The sequence below is a fragment of the Poromitra crassiceps genome, assembly GCF_964638095.1.
Source record: "Poromitra crassiceps genome assembly, chromosome: 3".
Taxonomy (NCBI): domain Eukaryota; kingdom Metazoa; phylum Chordata; class Actinopteri; order Beryciformes; family Melamphaidae; genus Poromitra; species Poromitra crassiceps.
In genome coordinates this window covers 35,652,257-35,674,910 of record NC_139625.1, presented here as the reverse complement: position 1 = coordinate 35,674,910, position 22,654 = coordinate 35,652,257, and the positions used below count along the sequence as shown (strand labels likewise).

General features: G+C 40.4%; 2 protein-coding genes across 2 annotated transcripts in view; both read right to left on the bottom strand.

Moving 5' to 3' along the window:
- The window catches only part of scaf8 (SR-related CTD-associated factor 8), an 88,003-nt gene extending 69,496 nt beyond the window's left edge, over positions 1-18,507 (bottom strand). The window contains exons 1-2 of the mRNA XM_083632865.1: positions 18,371-18,507; positions 17,291-17,374 (exon numbers count right to left, since the gene is read on the bottom strand). Of these exons, the coding sequence (XP_083488991.1) occupies positions 17,291-17,374; positions 18,371-18,400 (114 nt within the window). The 5' untranslated portion in view covers positions 18,401-18,507. The remainder of the gene's footprint in view (positions 1-17,290; positions 17,375-18,370) is intronic.
- A 202-nt stretch (positions 18,508-18,709) lies between these two features.
- The window catches only part of LOC310772914 (CNK3/IPCEF1 fusion protein-like), a 44,359-nt gene continuing 40,414 nt past the window's right edge, over positions 18,710-22,654 (bottom strand). The window contains exons 17-23 of the mRNA XM_083632860.1: positions 22,450-22,523; positions 22,107-22,178; positions 21,940-22,004; positions 21,589-21,713; positions 20,977-21,331; positions 20,007-20,197; positions 18,710-19,894 (exon numbers count right to left, since the gene is read on the bottom strand). Of these exons, the coding sequence (XP_083488986.1) occupies positions 19,679-19,894; positions 20,007-20,197; positions 20,977-21,331; positions 21,589-21,713; positions 21,940-22,004; positions 22,107-22,178; positions 22,450-22,523 (1,098 nt within the window). The 3' untranslated portion in view covers positions 18,710-19,678. The remainder of the gene's footprint in view (positions 19,895-20,006; positions 20,198-20,976; positions 21,332-21,588; positions 21,714-21,939; positions 22,005-22,106; positions 22,179-22,449; positions 22,524-22,654) is intronic.

Sequence of the window (22,654 nt, the reverse complement as noted above, 5' to 3'; positions counted from 1 at the left end):
GATGTGGATGTTAATCTGCAGGGACAGCAGGGCCTGATGCTAGCTAGCACTGCTAATGCAGCTCAATACGGATACTTCCACTCAACTTTGTTGAAGGAAAAGGCGTCCAAAAGTTAATGGAATATATTGAGCCACATGGTGCTGGGGCGAGTTGTCATGTTTTGTAATGTGCAATGTTCATAATAAATGGTGCAAAGTACCACACACGATTTGGTTATTGACGAATGTAATTAACGGTTTCAAACTTTCAAATAGCTCTTAAATACACAATATTTTTTATATAAGGTTTTAACATCATAGATTAAATTGTACCCAATTTTGGCTGTTTTCTGATTGTTTTCTTACTTATAGACTAGTCGTCTAGTCCAAATGTCCATTTAGTTGTCAGATAAAATAGTCGCCAGGAACACCCCTAGAAGAATAGGGTTCCATCCTTTCAGTAGAATTCCAGAGATGCGGAGATTCAATGCCAAATTATGCTCATTGAAGCTGTTCTAGCAGCACGTGGTGGCCCAACACCTTACTAAGACACTATTGGTTTTTCCTCTAATTTGTCACCCGTCTGTAGTTATCTACTATGTCACTCAAAAATCAATTGTCTGAATCAATTTGCAACAAACCACAGAGACCAGAAACAACCTAGCCAAAAAAGTGAGTTTGCCTATCTTTCAAATAACTTGAACTTGGGATGTTTTTCACTGTCAACTAACACAAAGATCACTGTACAAACAGTGACAAATACATTTCCCTGTATAGAGCTCAACAGTGACGTTTCTTGCCCCAGAATTCCCCATTCATTTTCTCCATAGACTTAAAAAAAAATCCTCCGGTCACGATCCTCCAGAGAATCGTGAGTGACCATAAAACATTTCACTTTCAGAAAAAATAAAAAAATAAAACGAAAATTATATATTTTTTCGCTTTTATTTTTGCTGAAAGTGAAATGTTTTATGGTCACTCACGATTCTCTGGAAGACTGGTTGGCTTGGTTCAAGCCTTAAAACTAGTTATATAAGGATTTTTCAAAATGTCTATGGAGAAAATGAATGGGGAATTCACTTCTGGGGCAAGAAACATCACATGTTCACTGTTGAGCTCTATTCCTCAAGTCTCAAAAAGGACGAGTGCTGATCAGGGATCAGTGACCAGGTCCCCTCGACCTCTACAGTATGTCAGGGATGATGTAATACATCTACAGTATGTCAGGGATGATGTAATACATCTACAGTATGTCAGGGATGATGTAATACATCTACAGTATGTCAGGGATGATGTAATACATCTACAGTATGTCAGGGATGATGTAATACATCTACAGTATGTCAGGGATGATGTAATACATCTACAGTATGTCAGGGATGATAGAGAGGGCCATACAAAAAAATTCCTCCCTACCAGAGGGCCAGATTGTGACCGTGCACTTCCACCAGTAACCTACTGTAACACCATCACTCCCAATTATAGCTACTAATTTGATGAAAAGGACTGGTAATCAAAGTTCTGGGTTGTACAATACAGTCAATGGTTGTACAGTAAAATAAAAACACAGATTTTGGTGGTCTAACCTAACCTAACCAAAAGCATCCGCCTTGTTAAAAAAAAAAGGAAATTGACCCAGCGGCCACACTTAGTGAGGTCAGCGGCCGCATGCGGCCTGCGGGCCGCCAGTTGCCCACCCCTGATCTATGTGGATCATGATAACCAACCCATAACTGACCAGAGATTAGCTCTCATCCTCTGTGACACTTGATGAATGCCAGTCATTGTGTGAAACACTTATCCCACTGTTAAAGCCAAATTGAGAATTTTACAGGATTTCACACTAAACAGCAGCTCAGAATTTCTTAATATGCTGCTGGAGAAGTGCACAAACCAGGCAATGAGCATAGATCACACATGGATTCTGGATTCCAATACAGGTGCGTAATGTTGATTATGGGCGGTTATATATATTGTTATGTGCCGAGACCAAGGACCACAACGGGAATAAGTCTATGACTTTTTGTGCTATCCTTGACATTTTTATGGTGTTTTTTATAATGTATTGTATCAACTGTCCAATAAAAATAAAAAGCCTAAACACAATTCTGTCATCAGACAATAGAAAAACAACAAAATGTAGTCAGACAGCCAACAGTTACTGTTGCCAATTTCGTTCTAATAGTAGTAATTAGTAATTAGTTGTAATAAAGATTGATAAAGTAATATTTGTAGTAGAGGCTGATGTATAATCATAAAATCAACAACTTGTGAGGTGGTGTTTCCACCTTGCTAAGCATTAAACTTACTTATGCAATGAATAGTAGTATGTATCAATTTTTATGTTTGTGTATTATCTACATAGTAAATAGCATCAATAAATAAATTGTCAAAATAGGGAGTGAAGCAGGCTATGTAAGCTAGTGGAGAAGTTGAATGTCACAGTAGCCAAGTTAACACTGTCATTTTGCAATTTCTCATATTTTCCTGCAAGCTCTAACTTTTGCTCACTCAGTGTTCATTGCCAGACTTGTGTCTTTCCTCATCTCACACTAGAGGTCGACCGATTAATCGGCCGGCCGATTAATGTATAGAACAGTGCATGAATGAGTTCTCTGACATACTGCTCTCTCGCTATAGCCTACCAGTCACTACTGAAATCTATACCGCATAACCCAATGTATTTTTCTATTTAATAAAAAGAATAATCAAAAACATGTTACTGTACTGGCTAAGATAACATCTTATATTAGATGTAGGCCTACAGTATAATGTTATATTCGATTTTCAATGTGCATGAATGGATAATGGAAATCTAGGCTACTAGATTTCTTTAAAAAAAAATACCAACAGAAGAATATTGCACATTTTTTGGGGGCGCTACCCACACGTTTAGCTGTGTGTTTCTCATTCCACGAATGCACAATCCTTACAAGTTGTACCCCATTGTAAAGGTGACTAATCAGGCTTTCCAACTATATAAAATACAATACCAATTGGTATTATTAAAGGGGAGAAATAATCGAGCAAAATAACGTTTCCAAACTTTTTTTGAGGAGTTTATTTTAATCGTATTTTATCGAATGAAAAAAATAATAATAATCGGCATTATATATCGGCCATCGGCCGCCCTGCTCTCTAAAGATCGGCATCGGCATCGGCCATTGAAAAAGCAATATCGGTCGACCTCTATCTCACACTACAGGAATTCACCCAGATTTGCTATGAAACTCTGAATGGCCAAAACTGGATGAGGAGACAAGAGATTGTGTCTGTTAACACGTTCACTGCCAACGACGTATTACTCCGTCAAAAAAAATCCAACGGTTCACTGCCAATGACGTATTACTCCGTCAAAAAAATTATTATTTTTTTTTTGACCGTGGGATGTGCATCTAACCCTTTTACATCTCTTATATAATTATTGGAACCACCGAACGTTTACAACCCATTCCACCGACCCACTAAGTGGCGACAGTGCTCTCCTGACTAGAGGAAGGCAAGCATTTTCATGAGAATGGCTTCCTCGAAGCCATTCTCATGAAAATGGATTGGCGAAAACGCTTTCGTTTTCGCGCTGATTGCTGGCGGTGCGGGATTGCAAATTTGCATAACAGATTACGGGTGGAACACACTTTGAAACACGCAGCATAAATATGACCAGAATCGCAAAAGCTTCATCAAAGCTCTCAACCAAAACTCCAAGTAACGAGCGAGTCCATCCAGACTTCCTCAAAGAGCGGCCGCGCAGACAGGCACAGCAGCAGCAAAGCAATGAGCCTGGTGACGCGAGGTTACAGCAACAGCAGCAACGAGCTTGTGACACGGCCGCTGCAGTCAAGAAGACACACACGGAGGGAGGAGTTGGAAGCAGAGGGGGGTTTCCTGCTGTTATGGAGGAAATTACTGTTCAAAACTATTGTTTAGATGTCTGACGTCTTACTGATGCCAAAAATGAATGGTTAAAGTGACTGTTCTATCGAATTTCACAAAAAGCCGTTTATCTCAGAATAATTTTTCTGACGCTGAAACCATGCTGTATTCAACTGCTAATGCTTACATAACTACTAACTCTACAAACTAACTCTTTTAGACAGAGAAAGCACACATTCTATTAGTTCTTTTGAGATATTGTGTGTTCACAAAATCTTAGCAGAAAAGAATCCTCGGGTCTTGAAAGATGAGCCAGAATCCTCAAAAAAACCCTCTGGCAGAACCTACCTACAGTAAAAAAAAAACAGCTGGCAGTGAATGTGTTAAAGGAGAATTCCGTTTTTGTTTTTTTCGATGGCTGCCCGTATTTATTTGAGCTGGAATAACGTCATATAGATTACAAACTGAGGAGCAGGGGAACAGGAACTGCTATCTCTAATGTGACAGACAGCAGACACAGCAGGCTGAGCAAAGGTAGATAGATCGTCTTTGTCTCTATGATATAATAAGGATATGAGCTGCTGTGTGTGTCAGAAAATAAGCTATTACAGGACACATTACATGACATGCCCCGTTTCCAGGGTGCAGCTCAAAGCATATTATCATTTTCAATGCATGGATATCAAAGCAAACTTATCAGGGTGAGTTAAAAATCATAATTAAAGATGGAAATAAGCCCCAGGTTGTAAAAAAAACAGAATTCTCCTTTAAGCCTTCTCACACTATCTGAGCCTACATGGAAATAGAGCCAGTGTATAGCCAGTGTTTGTGTTGCAGACATGAATCATGTGTTACAGCCATGTTGAGCACTAGGCATCTGGTGCTCTGCCAAAACAAACTTGGATGCTTTATGCACTGGCAGGATTTAAGCAGACAAGCTTCAGGGATGCAGGCCATTACCATGCCATACTAATGGGTACTGAGAGAAGTTTACTCCTGAAGGACTGCAAGCCATCTTCAAGTTCTGCACAAGGCATGTTCTATGAAGAACACCTTATACACACCACCACCACAATTAAAATTATTTGACAAAAAGATATTCCACTCTCAACAGCCTAAGTCATATGAAAAACAAGTGTATTAGATGCCAAGTCCATAGTGTTGTGTATGGAAGCTGCACAGATTGACTGCCAGTGTGTGTTCACTTTTAAAGCGGCACTTGGATCTGGCTATCCTTAAAGAGCAAAGCAAAGGCCAACTTCTTATGATTCACAAATGGAATACGTGCCTCTTCATCACTTCTAAATTTACACCAAATGCAATCTAACCAACTGCTCAAACTCTATCAATACAAAGTAATTGTGACCATCTGAGCAACACAGACATTGTTCCCTTTACTTCACTTTGGACAAATGTGAAAAGGTGACCGTGTAAATTAGCCCAATTAAACATTCCTAGAGGGACATTAACAAGATGGCATCTTCAAGTTCCAACAACTGCAAAAGAGCTTAAAGCCAACATTGACCAACAAATGACAACCAGAGACGGGGAAGGGGGGAGGGGGGTGCAACCAACAGTGGCATTAGCAACAGCCCCCTTCTCTGTGTGTGTGGGAGCAACAAAAAAGTTTCAATGGTTCTTCTTCCAGCTTCTTTGTGAAACAACCCATACTCCTACCTAAGCTGGTAAGGGACTCTCTTATCTCTTTGTAACTCTCTCCACCCCATCCTCCTGCTTCACTTTCAGTGCTTTGGGGGAGCTGGGAGAGCTGCTGAGGGAAGGGGAAACAGGTGTTATTCACAGGCAACACAAGGCACGCAAACACCAAGATCACAGTCATTCCTTTAGGACCGAAAATACAAACAGCACAGGGAAATCAATTAATGTATCACCAAGGGCTGGTATCCTGGACTTATATTGTCAATTCTTGAAGTAAGAACAAAACAAAAAACTTTGGGCCACTGAAAGACATTCATTACTCTTGGCCTGTATCCAGAAAGCATCTCAGAGAAGAAGAAGAATGCTGAGCAGTTTTGCATTTCAGGTCAATGAAAGAATAAGATGGTCATGGGGACTTGATCATTGTGATCAGACCTTCTTCTCTGAGAGGTGTTTAACAGGCCCAGGGTACAGGACACCAGCCATCAGTGTATTGCAGAATAACTGTGAACGCACAGCAGAGAAATGATCGAAAAGAGCTTCATTGAGCTACAGAGCTAAGCCTGATTTAGAGGCACTAACATGAGCCCAATGCATCTACCAAATGTAAATCTGAAATCCCAAAGTGGGACCAGAGTGGCAGCCCACTGCAATACCGCACAGGCGCAAAACAAAAAGATCTGAAGTGGAGGTTTATTGCATACAATCTTTAATTTCCACTTTGTGTATTTGTAATTGCCTAAAAGTTTATAAAAGATTATGCTTTGGTGTATTTAGTTTCTGACTTAATGTCATTTTGCATCTAATAACACTGTTTGACAACCGATAATGAGACTGGGTATAATTCCAGGATAATGACCCATATAGCCATAGAGTAGATGCATTTTGAACACAATCTGATTTCCAGTGTAAATTTCTCTTTGCAACACAGAGATGAAGAGAGCAAAATGTCACTTTCAACATGTGATGCAAAAGCAGCTGTTAACTTATTTAGAGCTCAGAGCAATGCTTTGGTTATGTTTTCTTCAAATCAGGACGGAGCATTAGGATAAGAATTTGTTCCTCAGTTGGGCAGCATTTTCAATATCACATCACTCGCAGGAGTTTGAAACACAAATAGATTCATGAATCTCTTTGCTGGCTGCCATATTGTCTGATGTAGGACTCGCCTCTGATATCAGGGTCCGCACATATGACAGAATCCATAGATTCAGACAAAACGCTAGCGTTCTCTTCTAGATCTTCCTAACACAGTTGAAGATACATAACATGGCACCAAAACAATCCCGGCCTCACCTGACCTATCTTACCACCACCAAAGAAAACCCTACACACTTCATTTTCACCCACAGAGCAGCACACACCCCTCTAGTGTCAGGCTCCCATTTTCATTATCTAGCACCTGAAGAGATTAACTAGCAAACTAAGCTGCTCTGGCCTGGGTGACAGCTTTCTTAGCAAAAACCTACAAAGGCTCACATGCATCATGTCAACATGTCTTGCCTTTCTTTGGTTAATCATCATCTCTAAATTCCTTCCACTAACGTGTTTCCCTGCCTGCCTTAATTGTGAGCCAGCCAAATGAATGAAGTGAGGCAGGGCTAAATCAACTCTTTGCTAAAGAAAAAAAAACAGCTACCAGAGAAATAACAGGCTTCCAGTTCTGAAGTAATATTTGTTGAGGTAATTGTGAAAGGAAATAGTCAGAAGTAGGGATGCTGGTGGTGACAAATTTCCCTGACGTTTTTTTAATTTTAATTTTAATGGCGACTAGTTGACTAGATTATAAGTAAGAAAACACTCTCAGAAAACAGCCAAAACTGAGCGCAATTTACCGTAATCTATAAGGTGAAAACGTTATCAGAAAAAACAGTGTGTATTTAAGAGCCATTTGAAACCGTTAATTTCCTTCATCATAATAGTTAATATTCACAACATCTTGCGCTGTTTATGAACATTGCACATCGGAATTTGAGAAAACAACAACTCACCCCAGCGCAGTGCCATGTATTCAGGCTAAATATAGTCCATTTAACTTTCGGAAGCCTTTGCGTTCAACAACGTTGAGTGGAAGCATCTTGTGCAGTCATTGCCATATGAGCTATCTTGTGTGGCTGACGGGTTAGCTTGTGTGGCTAACGCTTTAGCAATGCCATAGCGTCCAGATGTCCTCGAGTCCACATGCCTGTGCTGAATGTCGGTCGAGTGGTTAACGTTATATGCTAGTTTTATCTGACAGCCTACATAAACCATATTTTCATTTACTGGAACAAAATACTGCCAAACTTTGCTGGTTTTATGAGATGCCATCTCCCTTCGACTCCTTTCCACTACGTTACATACAGCCAATGCTAAACACATGCCTGCTTTGTTTACATCCAGGCATTAGAGCTTAGAGGAGGGGGGCTACAGTAGTGGCTGGTAAAGACGCAACAGCTTCCGCCCGCATTGTTTATTTTGATGATAATTTAACCATTTGTTTAAACGACTAGTATTTCTTAGGGATGCACCGATATGAAAATTTTGGCCGATGCCAATAACCGATATTAAGATTGCTGTTATGGCCGATAACCGATATTTACCGATGTCGATATGATCTGTATAAAAACACATTTCTATGATAATAAAATGTTATACATTTCTTTATTTCAAAAACATTTGTAAAAGCCCATAAATCATAGATTTACTGCATTATTTCATCTCAATGTGAAGAATTTGGGTGATACCGATAACCGATATTAACATTGCAACACAGACCGATACCGATATGTTAAAAAATGACTAACATCGGCCGATACCGATATGATTGCCGATATATCGTGCATCCCTAGTATTTCTTGTGCCGACTAGTGAGGGAGTGGCCGTTTAAACATTTAACCGACTAGTCGTCAGCATCCCTAGTCATAAGTAGGGCTGCTCAATTATGGCAAAAATCATAATCACGATTATTTTGACTGATATTGAGATCACGATTATTTAACTCGATCACTAATTTTTTTTGCAACATCATGCATTTATTGAACTTGAAAAAACTTGTCTTTTTAATACAGTACTGGATTTCTTTGAACTTTAAATATAATTTAACTGAAAAACAAAGAAATACATGAAAATAAAGGTAAAAAAATATATAAATAAATAGGCTAACTAAATAAAAATAATAAAAATAATAAAATAATTTATCTCGTTTATCTTGTTTTCATAATTGTGGGAACCCAAAATTGCAATTCTGATTAAAATCTGATTAATTGCACAGCCCTAGTCATAAGTGGCTTGTGCCATTTACTTGTGAGTTTTGGACACCATCAGCCAACTAGGAGGGTGACACCTCTGTCTGTAGTCTGTACCAACCATCCTGTACTACATTCACGTTCCCAACGCACGCACGGTTCAACTTCAATTTTCTCTGCTTGCCAGTACAGGAAGTTGGGTTGTGTTCTACCTTCAGAGTAAAAACATCAATTGTGTCACTTCTCTGCAGACATTAAAGGGGAACTGACCTCCCCAGATTTCTTGCAAAACGGTCTTCTACTTGATTTGAAAACTCTGCAGGCAAGATGGCCACCTATACTCCCTTCTTTAGCTGGCAGAATTCCTCCCCCATAAACTAACATAACTAACATAAGTATGTAACATACAAAATAAAACAAATGGTAATGTCTTCATTTGATGTAGAATGCAGAGGACATGTAACTGTTTAGTTAAACTTGCATTCCAGGAATATTGTATTTACTGCGCTGCTCTAAAGATCACGTAAGTGGCTCGAGACTAGGGATGCAGCGGTATATTTTTTCGGATGGCGGATTAAAAGAAATGTAAACTCAACTCAAACTCATTTCCTCATCTACTCAAGAACAGCCAAATCCACAACTGTAGAGTGGGCATGGCTTCGAAGGTCTGGGCTCCAGACCTATAGGCTATAAACTCCTTGTCCAGGGATAACATTTTGATGTTTATTTATTTTTATTCTATTCATTTATTTGGCAGGGACATATACAAAAAAAACATTAAACCCCATAGGGGAAGAGATGCTTTGTAACAGATTTAGCCATAGGCTACTTTCCATCTGGAGCCCCTGTTCTGTTGCACATTTTTTCTTTTGGAAAAGTAAATGCATGATAGCTGTGGGATATACTGGTTGTTTTATATTCATTGTATTTACACAAAAAAGAAAAGCTCTTTCCAGTAACCTGGAACTCTTTTATTTTGAGATGTTTTTGAGTGAGATCGTCCTACCTCATGCAAATGATAACAAATGTGACATGAATGTTAATTTTCTATTAACACATTCAGTGCCACAGCGCTTCAGTAAAATTGTCTGGAGCCTGTGCCAGATTCACTTCCATTCAGTTGAAAACAGCTATAGAATTTTTTCTATTATGGCTATATTAACGGGGCTGGACTTTAATGAAAGATTGAACACTCCTGCTTCTTCCAAAGAAGAAATTTTGTTTCTAGACAGTTCCATTATGAAATTACAGCCTCTCAAAAAAGTGCACTTTCAAGGGTTTTCTGTCGTTTTTTTTTCTTTCCAAGATATAGCCCCTTTTATGAATACCTTTTGCACTCTAATTTCGAGCACATTCACTGACTCTGGCTGGTGTTTTCTGATGTGGTGGCGTGTGGTGTGGTTTCTGTGCAGCCACACACCCCTCCCCCCCCCTCTCCACCTCTGAGCTGCGGGCTCCTCCCACACGCACAGAGTTTGCTTTCTCGACTCCGTTTTTGCCCCGGACAGATCCCAGCTTTGCTGCGCGCATCATTTCCTTGATGGGCATCAAGGAAATGATGCGCGCTGGCAAACGCGACTGAACGAAAAGGCTTGGCCCGTTCAGCTTCGGATGCTGGCTTTCTAGGAAATCGTGTGGAGATAGATAGAAGCATTAAGAGCTCAGTTGTGAGCGCGGATGCAGCCGAGCCCACTCTCGCTGTAGACGGAGCAATATATACGGCTCTGGCAGAAAGCATGCATCGGTTTCCACGGCTTTCTCCGCTGTCTCCTGTACAAAGTAAAGGATCTGAGGTGGGTGGAGCAGCTCCTGTGACGATGTTTAAGGTGGCGCCGTGTGATCCCTTGAAGGGATTCATGCTCACTGGCTGGGTACGACCTTAAACAGCAGAATTATGGAATAATATGAATTATGATTTTAGGACGTCCACAGACGTCCTTGGCACTGAACGTTACTTTTTTTTAGGACGTGCACAGACGTCCTTGGCACTGAATGTGTTAAAGCAAAGTCAAAAAAAAAAAAAAAAAGTCAAAAAAGAACCCGTCAATTATTGTTCTTAGAAAGAAAATCGGAATCGGCCAAAATCGGTATCAGCAAGTCAGACTATTCAAAAATCGGAAATGGCCAAGAAAATGGCAATCGGTGCATCTCTACGAAAAACCCAATTTTGCACATGAGTGGGGCACGCGCAAATACCACCGTGACGTCACGATGTACTAAATCTCAGATTCATTTGAGGGCACAAAAAAAGCAGGTTTGGACCCATAGAGGGAACTTATGCTAATATGCTGCTGAAATGATAGGGGTTTGTAAAATTGTAACAGATTGGTCTCAAATGTGGAGATTTTGACCAAAACCCTTCACATACCACCCCAAAAGCCATATTGGTTAAAAGCTAAAAAAAAAAAAAGTGTTTTTGGGGAAGTGTGGGTAACTGAATAATGGGTGAGGTCAATCCGCCTCACACACATACCGCCTACATGGTGTGGAATTGATTCATCATTCTCAACCTAAGGAAACTATGGCTCAAAAGCTCAGCACCATGGATACTATGTTCCACATCACTTTCTGACTACCGTAAATTCCGGACTATAAGCCGCACCTTTTTTCCCGTTTTTTGGCCTTTTTTGGCCCCTGCGGCTTATATAACGGTGCGGCTTATCTATGGATTTTTTCCAAAAAAAAAAAAAAAAAAAAAACTCTTTTTTAGCACTCTTTCTAACTATAAATCCACTTCTGTTTTAATTTCCTCTCTTGCCCTCTTTTCACCACACTGTATGACACTGTATGACACTGTATGACACTGTGTGCACTGTAAATAACAACACAGGTGGTGTTGTGTTATGTTGTTTTGTTGAAATGTTAATAAATGGGAGCATTACATATGGTAATTAAACACTAAAACACAAAAAAAAAAAAAAAAAAAAATACCATTAAAACACCCGCGGCTTATAGTCCGGTGCGGCTTATATAAGAAAAAAATAGTCAACTTTGAAGGTGCGGCTTATACACCGGTGCGCCTTATAGTCCGGAATTTACGGTAAGTGAGCTGCCGTCCAATCTGATTGGTTACAAAAAAGCCCAACAGAGAAGGGAGTGGGTCCGGATTAGAATAACAGCCTTACAAATGGATGATTTTTGTTTTTCAGCACGGGCCCCAAGTGGGCCAGTGACTGACAAAACAACTGCCCCAGTTATCGTCTTATTGGCCCCAGGCCATGGGCCAATCCTTATTGTCAAACCCTGCTAAGCACTGCACTAGTCTACAGTGTTTGCTCACACTGGTTCAGATAGAGCTGCCGCTGCACAATTAATTGGGAAAAAGTGTAATACAGCAATACGAACTAAATCATTTCAATTTCCAATCGCAAGAGGCTGCATTATTTTTTATTGAGTGATTACTGCTCAAAATGGACTCCTAAACATGGTATTCTGGTGTCAACCAGTACCTGGCCTAAAATGAAATTGTAAAAAAAAACACAAAATCCAAGGCTTTTGGGTGGCGCCATTAAACCACTAGCATGTCAGGGACTTCACAAAGAAATGAGGGTTTCCAAATTCCAATCATGGAAGTTGGAAACCCTCATTCGTGTTTTGCTTGCACCTGTGTTTACCCTGCCTTTTCGACACAAAATGGCCCCCGTGAGAAGGGTCTATACTGTTGAGCCACAAGTACGTGTACTACTTGGACAAAGATTAGAAGTTATGAAAGAATTTAAATATCTTGGGATTGTGATAGACTCAACTCTCTCCTTCAAAACTCAGAAGGTTTGTAATAGGGTCAAGTACAACCTAGTAAATTTTCAATTCATAAGAAATTGCATGTCAACCGAGGCTGCTAGAATGTATAGGAATGCCATGATCATATCACACCTACAGTAACTTACTGTTTAACAAGCTGGTCACAGGCAAGTAGTTCAACCTTGAGGCCACTAGAATCATTATATAAACAAACCATGAAAACCGTTACCGATACGAAACCTAATAGTTTGTACCACTGCAACATATTGGAGAAATACAAGCTTTTGAGCTGAGAAAACCTGATCAAACATGCATAATGTCTTGTCTATAATTGTTCATGGCATGGCTCCCCCCCACTCAGTTGCTATGTTAGGCAACGAGTAAACACAAATCATATTTACAAGAGGAGTCACAAGAGGAAACTGCATAATACCTCTAAGAAAATCTGCCTTTAGTCAATCAGCCTGTTCAATTAAAGCAGCACATGAATGGAATGCTGTACCAGCCCACATCAGAGAACTCGCCCCCTACAGGTCCTTTTCTACACATGGCTCACAAGCCACCAAATCTGCCAGCACTAGTTTGGATGCATAGAGCACCGCAGGAATGAGTCTGCAAGTAGCATGTTGGATCTTACGGGGAAAAGTCAATGGGGTTTTAGAATGGGGATTTCACTTAAATACATAAAATAAGGTCTGTGGTTAACAATAGTTTATGGGAGCGGTAATTTGGGTTCAGCAGGATCATCTTCACAAACGTGAATCACTTTTGAAACGGAAATGCATTTTTTTAGAAAACGCTTCAAAAGGCATAAAGGTGAGTCACGTTCGTGAAGATGATCCTGCTGAACCCAAATTACCACTCCCATAAACTATTGTTAACCACAGACCTTATTTTATGTATTTACCGTAAGTGAAATCCCCATTCTAAAACTCCATTCACTTTCCCCCTTAAGATCCAACATGTCCGCAACTTCTGCCTTCCAACTACAAAAATATGCCATCCCTGCGGTACTCTATTCTATGTGCCCTGTTTCTCGATTTACCTTGGTGTTATCTACTGCCCTGTTGCTCATGTCTGTCTTTGCTTATATCTGTAGTGCTTATGTGGTGCTGCTGCTGTCCTGCCACTTGTCTTTGCCTATGTCTGTAGTGCTGCGGTAACTGTTGTCCTGTTGCTTATGTCTGCTGTAGCGCTACTGTATTATCTTGTATTATATTGTCTGTCTTTGCCTGTCAGTAGTGCTTATGTGCTGTTGTCATGTTGCTGAACCGTAATTGACTCTGCTTTATTACTGCCCATGTCCAGCTTATGTCTGCATGAGTTTTATTTTTTTTTACTGTGATTGATATGCCTTACTGCATGTCTATTGTTTTTTAACTTGTTTCTTGATTTTAGGATGCCAACTTCACACCTGGCCAGGGACTAGATGGAAACTAGCCTCCTGGCTAATTCTAGCATATTTATGGTGTTTTGAACATGTATACTGTTTATTAATATGCACTGTCCCCGTTAAATAAATAAATAGAAAAAGAAAAACTGAAGTTAGGTCTAGTTTCATTCTTCGTTTGGGTTAGCAGGGTCGCAAGGTATTACATGGGATATCCTACCCCTCCAAAGGAACCATTGCATGCGTCCTCGAAGATTTGCCAAAAATAGGTAGCTAGAAAGGTTGCAAATAATGTATCTGTGTATGTATGTAAAACTTCCTACCTAGAAATGCTACCTCTATAGGTCGATTCCTTGCATTTGATACACAGCTGATATTTCGCATCGGATTTCACAATAATCTTTACACAGAATGAAAGCCAAGGCTTTATTTTTACTAAAATCTGGTGAAACCCCAAAACAGCAGAAATGAATATTTTCTCATAAAATCATATTTCTACACAAACAGGCCAGTGTGATATGCGACTGATTTTGTGAGAGCATTTGATACGGTGTAGTTTTCGTTACAACACACATTTACATGCCTGGACACTTTCTGTGCATATGTAGCTTCGTATCATTAATGTGAATATGAGCAAATTTTTGCACACCCTGGAAATATGCTGCAATTAGATTTTTTCATATTCTATCTTTGCAGTAGCATATTAATACTTCATTTTTCATGTATTTCTTATGGTATAAGCCTACATTTTCTGTTATAATTCTCATAATGTACTTCTGTTCATCAAGTGCTACTGCTGCCATTTTTCGTCACTCAATATTTTTTTTATACATTTCTATTTAACATGTTAGTGTTGAAATTACCAGCTGCGCAAATTTATGTACTGCCATTTGCCACTACTACTTCTTCTATTGTTATTTATATTCAATTTGTATCCTATGTCAGAGATGCTCAAGTCATTTTTTGCAAGTCCAAGTAAAGTCTCAAGTCTTTCGGTCACAAGTCCAAGTCAAGTCTCAAGTCTCTTATGGATGAGCGTTCTATCATCTGCTGGATGCCGGTTTGCTTAGAACACTGCAGTGCATAACTAAAACTAAGGAATTCAAAGCATGTACTGTATAATCCTCACTCCTGTATTAGCATCAGTGTTGGGGGTAACTCATTACAAAAGTAACATATTACATGTAATATATTACTTTTAGCAGTAACTCAGTAATATAACTTATTACTACTAGGATTTCAGTAATATTATACCAGTTACTTTGTCAAGTAACTCTAGTTACAAATTGAGTTACATTTGATTAAATCAAAGCACATATCTAAAAAGATACAATCATTTCCTAATCAAACTGTGTTTTTATGCAACTAACCACTATTGATGACAATAACAAAGGAAAAGAATAACATTTAGAATTTTGGATTGTTTACACTGATTTCAAGGCGGGTTGAAATTATTTTTCGGGATGGTTCCCGGGGCGGCAATGTCATTCTGCTGCTCCTGTTGTTTTGGTAAAAAGTAATGCAAAAGTAGTGTAATAAGTAACGAGTTACTCTACACAGAAAGTAATATTGTAAAGTAACTTATTACTTTCAAACGAATGTAACTAGTAATATGTAGCATATTACATTTTGAAAGTAACTTGCCCAACACTGATTAGCATACAGTATCAGCATTGATTAGTTGACATTATAAGTAGTAGACATTCCCTCAAGGTTAATGCAGACACAAAATAAAATTAAAATAGGGATTGTTCACAAGTCCCAAATCTCAAGTCCAAGGCCCAATCCCAATTCTTATTTTTACCCCTACCCCTTCAAAACAGAGCCACAAGGGGTAGGGATTGAAAACAATCACATAGGAAATAAAACACCACTCATTACGTCATAATTTTGCCAAACTGTGATAATAAAGCTATTTCTGGTTCAAACAGATTGATTGAAGTCTGCAGATTCTCATAAATACACTATTTTGTCATCATATTGCATATTACCAGAAATTAATTAATTAACTTATTGATAACTTATGGTATTATTTAAATTATACTATTTTATTAGTTGACTGGTTTCCTCAGGGGTCACTGGAAAACATAACATTATAGTAGTATTATAGCCTATTCAAATTTACGTTGATATTGTATATAATATACATAATATTCTGTTTTTTTACATGGTATTCTGCTTCATAATCGGGAGATCAGGTGTCGATAAAATAATTTATTTTATAGCTCCATAGTCACGTTTCAGTGTTAAAGCTTTTTACACTGATCTGCTTGCAGATGCTGGCTGGCTGGTACTTCTGCGACTGTCCCAGCTTGGAAGCGGGCGCCCATACCGTCTATGTTAAAATAGTTGCAAAATACCTAACCAAAACTTACAAAAATATGTGAATGTCTTCCTTTAATGTCGATACAAATGATCATTGATTCGGAATGTTGAAATACGCATTTCAAAAGTCGATATTTTGCAAAGAGCGCTGCTCTTCCACAAACGGGAAACCAGTGCAGGCAGCCGCGGCGCGAATTGCGATGCAAAAACAAATCGGGACACCCTACCCCTCCACGTGAACGTGCAAAACGGATGGTTATGGGCTAAGTAAGTGGTAGGGCCAAGGGGGGAATTGGGTTCAAGTCAAGTCTCAAGTCTTTGAGGGTAAGTCTCAAGTCACTGTGTGTGCGACTTGAGTCCAAGTCTCAAGTCCAAATCCCCATCTCTGTCCTATGTATCCTGTTACTATTTGCTGCTGCAACAGCTCAATTTTCTAAGAGGTATCATTAGTTTCACCTGTAATGGTCTAATTTTTCATGACCTTCAAGTCTTCCTGGACATGCGAGAACCCTTCCCGAATATCAAATCAGACAACTAAAGAGGGTGAATAGGGTGTTGAAAACTATCTGCTCAGACAGGCTGTGCTGCAGAGCCTGTCTGATCAGAGGCATATAATGAGTCCACTCAGTGGCATGATGCCCATCTCACATTGAAAATAGCTTGGAAAAGCAGAATGTCTGCATACAGCCACTCACACCCTTACTGTCAAGAGGGATTGTTCTTTAATGCAATCACCTCACCGAGACCACATTTACATCATATTTGGTCATTTATCCTTAAGAGCAACCACTTACTATATACTAATACAGTATTTAAGTTAGTGACTAAAAGGGATACTATAGTATTTACCTTGACTAAAAGTGATACACCAGCCTCGTCAGAAATAACACTGTCCCACATTTTGCTCGTGGTTTTCTCATTTACCATATCCCTCTAAAGATGTATGTTTGTATGGCTTACGTGAGATTATAGGGGATGACTTGTATACCGTTAATCATAAATGTCCAGAAAAGGGGAGAAAAACTCCCCTTTTTTCTGGTCATGATTTGATTTTCATCATCTTCTCCTGCCTCATCCTTCACCCCTACATACTTACTTTTATAGCTTTGATTCCAGACTTGGTGATCTGGGTCATCTTGGCCTTGGAGATGGGAGGCTTGTACTCATTCAATGAGTACAGCTGAAAATTAGACAAGAAAAAAAAAACCTGATTAATATATTTTAGTTACTACAACATATTACCCAAAGGTAATGTTCTTCCATTTGAGAAGTGGTGTATCCCGAGCCTATCATATGCAAATGATTTGACATGAAATAGTGAAATAGTGATCCAAACACTGGCCCATTCTGCAAATATATGTAGGATCTACATAAAATGCAACCCAAACAGCATTCTCCCTGCATGTCTGCAATCATCGTCGACATAGGTAGGCACTGGCAGGCCATTATTTTATAATGTAGCAGCTTACAATGTTGGCGAGCAGACAGACAGTAATTCGTCACATAAGGTTGTAGGCCTGCCTATGGTGCGAACACATTGTTTGATATAATCATTAATTGCGCCGTAAAATCCGAACATTGATTGGTAACCGTTTAATACTTATTGGTTTCATCAAATCTGGAAAGCGTATAAAATGTACACTGCACAGCTCATTGTCAATGCAGACAGATGATGGTTACGCGAGCAGCCTTGATGAATAGGCTGCTCACACTGATTAATACTTTGATTGGACTGAACAATAAATTGCACATTCGCCATTTTGTAAATTCAATCAGGATAGATGGGCACCTAAATCAGTTACTTGGTGATCATGATTGGCGAAGTTAGATAAGCTAACGACGTTAGCATTAGCTAACCGCTAACACATCAAGTTAAACACCACCCAACTGGGGCGGTGTTGCTATCGTATAGCTAGCTAACGTTAGCACTCTCCAGTGGGGACAGTTTGCTCGTCGACTCACAAGATGTGGAAGCAATGTGGTATTAACTTCAAAGCTAAGTAAACTCTACAGTAAAGTTACGGCTGTCTAAAAAGAGTGCGGCCTTGTGTGTGACTGCCCTTCTCTCATTTTCTGCTAGCCAGCTAATGCTAACGTTAGCTAGCGATCGCAAAGCTGAATTCGACAACATTTTCTATCACATTTGCGTTGATTTTCTGGGGTGTTTCAAACAAACCTCGAGGTTGAAGGCTTTCACGGCCTCCATGGTGTTGTATTTCGGTTCGCAGTTGGGTGTGAATAGTTATATAAATCTCCTCAATAAGCGGTTTGAAACATGCATGCTCGAGGTCTGGTGAGATGGAGGAGACTGCCAATATGGCGCATAACCCCGATGTGAAATGAGAGAACTACTATGCACCGACCAGTGACCCCTAGCGTACAATTTGAGCGACTGCAAGCCCCATCAAATGGTTACATGATTATACACAGTACAAAAGAATCGGAGCTCCAGCTAAGAAAACCTTCACTGCATAACTCAAAATAAAGCCAGCATGGAAAATATGCAGTGTTGCAATAATACTTTATTTTCCTGTATACAAGCAAGCACACTTGACTTTGCGACACCATCGTGACAGAAAATGGACATTACACTTTACATCTATGTACAGCTATTTACATGTGAACAATAAATGTATGACATACCACCACAGATGAAAGCATGTCAATTATTTAAAAAGAAAGGAATGTTGCAGCTTTGGGCCTGATCTTATACATAAACCCTGTCAATATTTTTTATTTTGTGTGCTATAATTGCACCACTTTTTATACTAAAAATGAGAAAAGAACTAGGGAAGGTAAAATGGATAATTAAAGAAGCCATTTATTAATATGGTTTTTAACTTCTACTGCACTAAAGAAGATTCTCATCCAGGGGTGGGGTGCATCCATAAAATTACCATAATTTGTGTGTAACATATTTAGTTAGTGGTCAGTCCAGAAATTCTTAATGACCAGTATTAGGATATGAATTTCTAGGCCAAACATCATACATACTGTAGCTGCTGTAAAGCACAGGTGAACAGGCAGTGGGTAGTGCATGGCACCAATAAGAGACTGAAAACAGTTAAAAACATGTCCACTACTGATCAAATTACAACAGGTAAAACATGTCACACACTGTAAAAACAAGTGGCAACGCACTCCATCGCTCCAAACACACATAGATCCACAGAATTACTGTACAATCACAAAAAACTATAACATTTGTAAATCTTGCAATACAAACAGTAAAAGAAATATTAAACAGACTTCACATTCAAATGTGACCTACTAATTATATAATGTGTTTGCACCATCTCCATTGAGGAACTAAAAAACATCTTCTTCATAGATCCATCCACTTGTGAGGCAGCACTTCATCTCCACAGATATAGTAGTCTGATTTAACAGCAGAATATATGTATGTGTATGTGTGTGTGTGTGTGTGTCTGAGTCCTCTGAGTCCAGACATACAGTAAAGGCAGTCAATGCGGGGGAGGAGTCTTTATAAACTAGTCTCTACCACTGGAGCAGCAATGGCCGATGCTACTGCAGTTTTTGTGGCCGCCTCGTCGTCCTGCGACGCCCTCTGCTGGTCGGGTTTCTCACAGAGCTCCTGCAGCAGGGGCGCATTGGCTTCCTTCCATTCTCTGAACCGGCCTGAGGTAAGCTCCGGGTCCGACAGCACCTGCTCTATTGCTTGCAGGTCCGCCTCCTTCGACTGGAGGATGATGAGAGAAAAGAAACGGGGCAACATGTGAAAACAATACAATGAAAATCAAACCTTTCTGTCGTTAAAGGAAGTAACAGACTTTATACAACAGAAAATGTACCTTTAGTGTGCTGTTGAGGGTCCTGATGACGTGCAGTTTGTCATTGATAGTCTGGTTTTTACAGCGTTTTATAAAAGAGGCCCTGAAGTCCCTTTTGGTGGATGGCTTGCGGTCTCCTATGGGTGACAGGCTGGCCTGCTTCAGGTAGATGTACAGCTTCTCCATCTCATCTAAGCTGTTCTCATGAAGCCCTGAGAAAAGATAAGTGCATGCTGTGACCTCACATGCTATTTCCAGAGTTTCAGCTTCTTTTACTTAGAGTAGAGACTATATTTAATTAAGTGAGTGAATGGTTCCCAAGGACCGAGAGTCACAAAGACACACAATAGGATAAAGCATCAATACAGCTTGACAGAACCAAGGCAAGCCAAGATACAGATGTTACAGAGTGAGGACGTGCCAGCAGACACACACAAACACAGTCCCATCTTCCTCTGAACACCTTGATTTACTCTCAGGCTAGGTGTGCTGGCCAATCCAGATGCACTTGCATCCGAAAAACAGAAACAGGAAACGTTCTCTGCCAGCATGTCTTCTTACAACTGGAAATTATATGGTAGACAACTAAAGATGTAGTTTCCTTTATGTCACTGACTGTCTGAAAGGAAGTTGCACACAGTCAAAGAACCACAGCTGTTTAAAGGAACATTATGTAACCTTTCTGCAGAACAATGACACCATGTGTTTAAAATGGGTAATGCGGTCCCATGGCTAATGCGGTGGGGGGGGGGGTACTTTTTGAATAGCCACTACATTAGTTGGAAGATCTCCCTTATACAGACAAGTATAATATCAGCATATTTCAAATTTGGGGAAAGAAATGGCTGTGGCATTGTTACCATAGAAGCTAGCATTTCAATGTCTGATATATATATTACATATTGCTCCTTTAATAACAATAAAGTATATGATATATGATCACTCCAACCCCAACGGTTCACAGGAGTAAAAAGCAGCAAAGCAGCCTCACCCTGCACTCCGGTGGCCGACACTCCCCCCTGCATCTGCCCCTCCGCAGCGGGCCGCTCCTCGCCGGACTCCCCTGTGTCCGGGGTGCAACAAGTTTCCGAGCCCTCCTCCGGTAGAAGCGGCCGGCTCTCATCCTCTTCCTCCTCCTCGTGTGAGTGCACCTGGGCCGAGCACACCACCGTGGACTCCCCGGCTGCCAGGGGCGCGGCCTGCGACACCAGGTCCAGCCAGGACTGCCGGTGCTTGGCGAGCGACGAGGAGGCGGAGCTCTGCGATGTCATGGTGCTGACGGGCGAGGAAGGCGAGCCGTTGGCCTCGCTGGGGAGCACAGAGGAGTACGGCGGCGGAAGAGTGTCCTGAGGGAAACAGATGTACGTGAGCGCATGTGGCGTGAGATGACAGAGGATGAGGATGACACAACAAAAACACATAGAAACAAATCCAGTAATTTAAAATCTACTTTAAAGCTGGACACTGGAGTGTGTAACTTTTGTAGCGCAAAACCTTTGTCTCCCCCTTCTGGCGCTTCTGGCGGTGAAGGACTGTGCGCTGCATTCACATGGTGTCTGGAAAATGAATTTCCTTTGCTCTTTGTAGTAGCGCCCCAACTGACCTGATGCTGGCTGCCAGGCGGCCCGGCCGCGTCCACAGTGTCCTGCAGGCTCTGCTCAGAGTAGGGTGGAGGGGGGAGGTCAGTGCTCTCAGCCTCCTCATGGTCACTGGCTTCACTGTAACACTCTGCACACCCGTACACGGACACAGACAAACGCAACACACACAAGACAGTCAGAACCCAGAGAAAACAAACAACTTCAGAATTGATGGAATCATAGCGTAAATCCACATTTTGTTCACCTCAAATTGGGGGATTTCATGCTAGTCTGAGCCGAGAAATTTCTCTGATCTCTTAGTCATCAAGCTAAAAACATTTGGGATGATATGTTTGAAATAAATCAGCACTTACCGGCTGCTGTGTTCCTCTCTGCTTGTTCATAGTGGATGGAAGCCAGCCCAAGCTTATTCAACCAACTAGAAGAAAAATAAGAAAAAACAATATTGAAATATTGAACTCAGCAACATTTCTGAGAACAAGAGATTCTTCTGAGAGGAATATCAAAGGTTGTGACGTACATGTTCATGTCCTCATGGCTCTCGGCGGCAAAATAAAACATCATAACCTGCGGGTGGCAGGCTTTGATCGCACTGCACGAGGGAACAGGGAGAATGGTTACAACACGTCTCAGTATAAAGCACAGCAGAGGGTATTACTGTATAGACAACTGCCAGTCAAACCCTATATGTATATGGAGCGAATCTCTGTCTACTTAAATTCAAACCAGTGGGCAGTTATTGTGTGAAAGCTTCAACATTCAAGATTATTTTAGCCATAGTGAGTAAACATGTTCCAAATGAGGAATTTGTCTTTGTGCTACCTGACTATCTGAGATGAAAAGGTGTGTGACAGTGATCTTACTGTTTCTTCTTGCACTCGATGGCTCTGTCGATCATGAAGTCGCTGAGGTTGATGTAGCCCTCGGCCTTCTCTGCCTGAAAGCATACAGATTGAACAACAGCTGTGAGCGTTCAAGAAACCTCTCGATTCCAAACCACATCCTAACATTGACACCCACTGTTAAAATGGCCGTATGCTACTTCTATTTCTTTGTAACAGAGTTGTG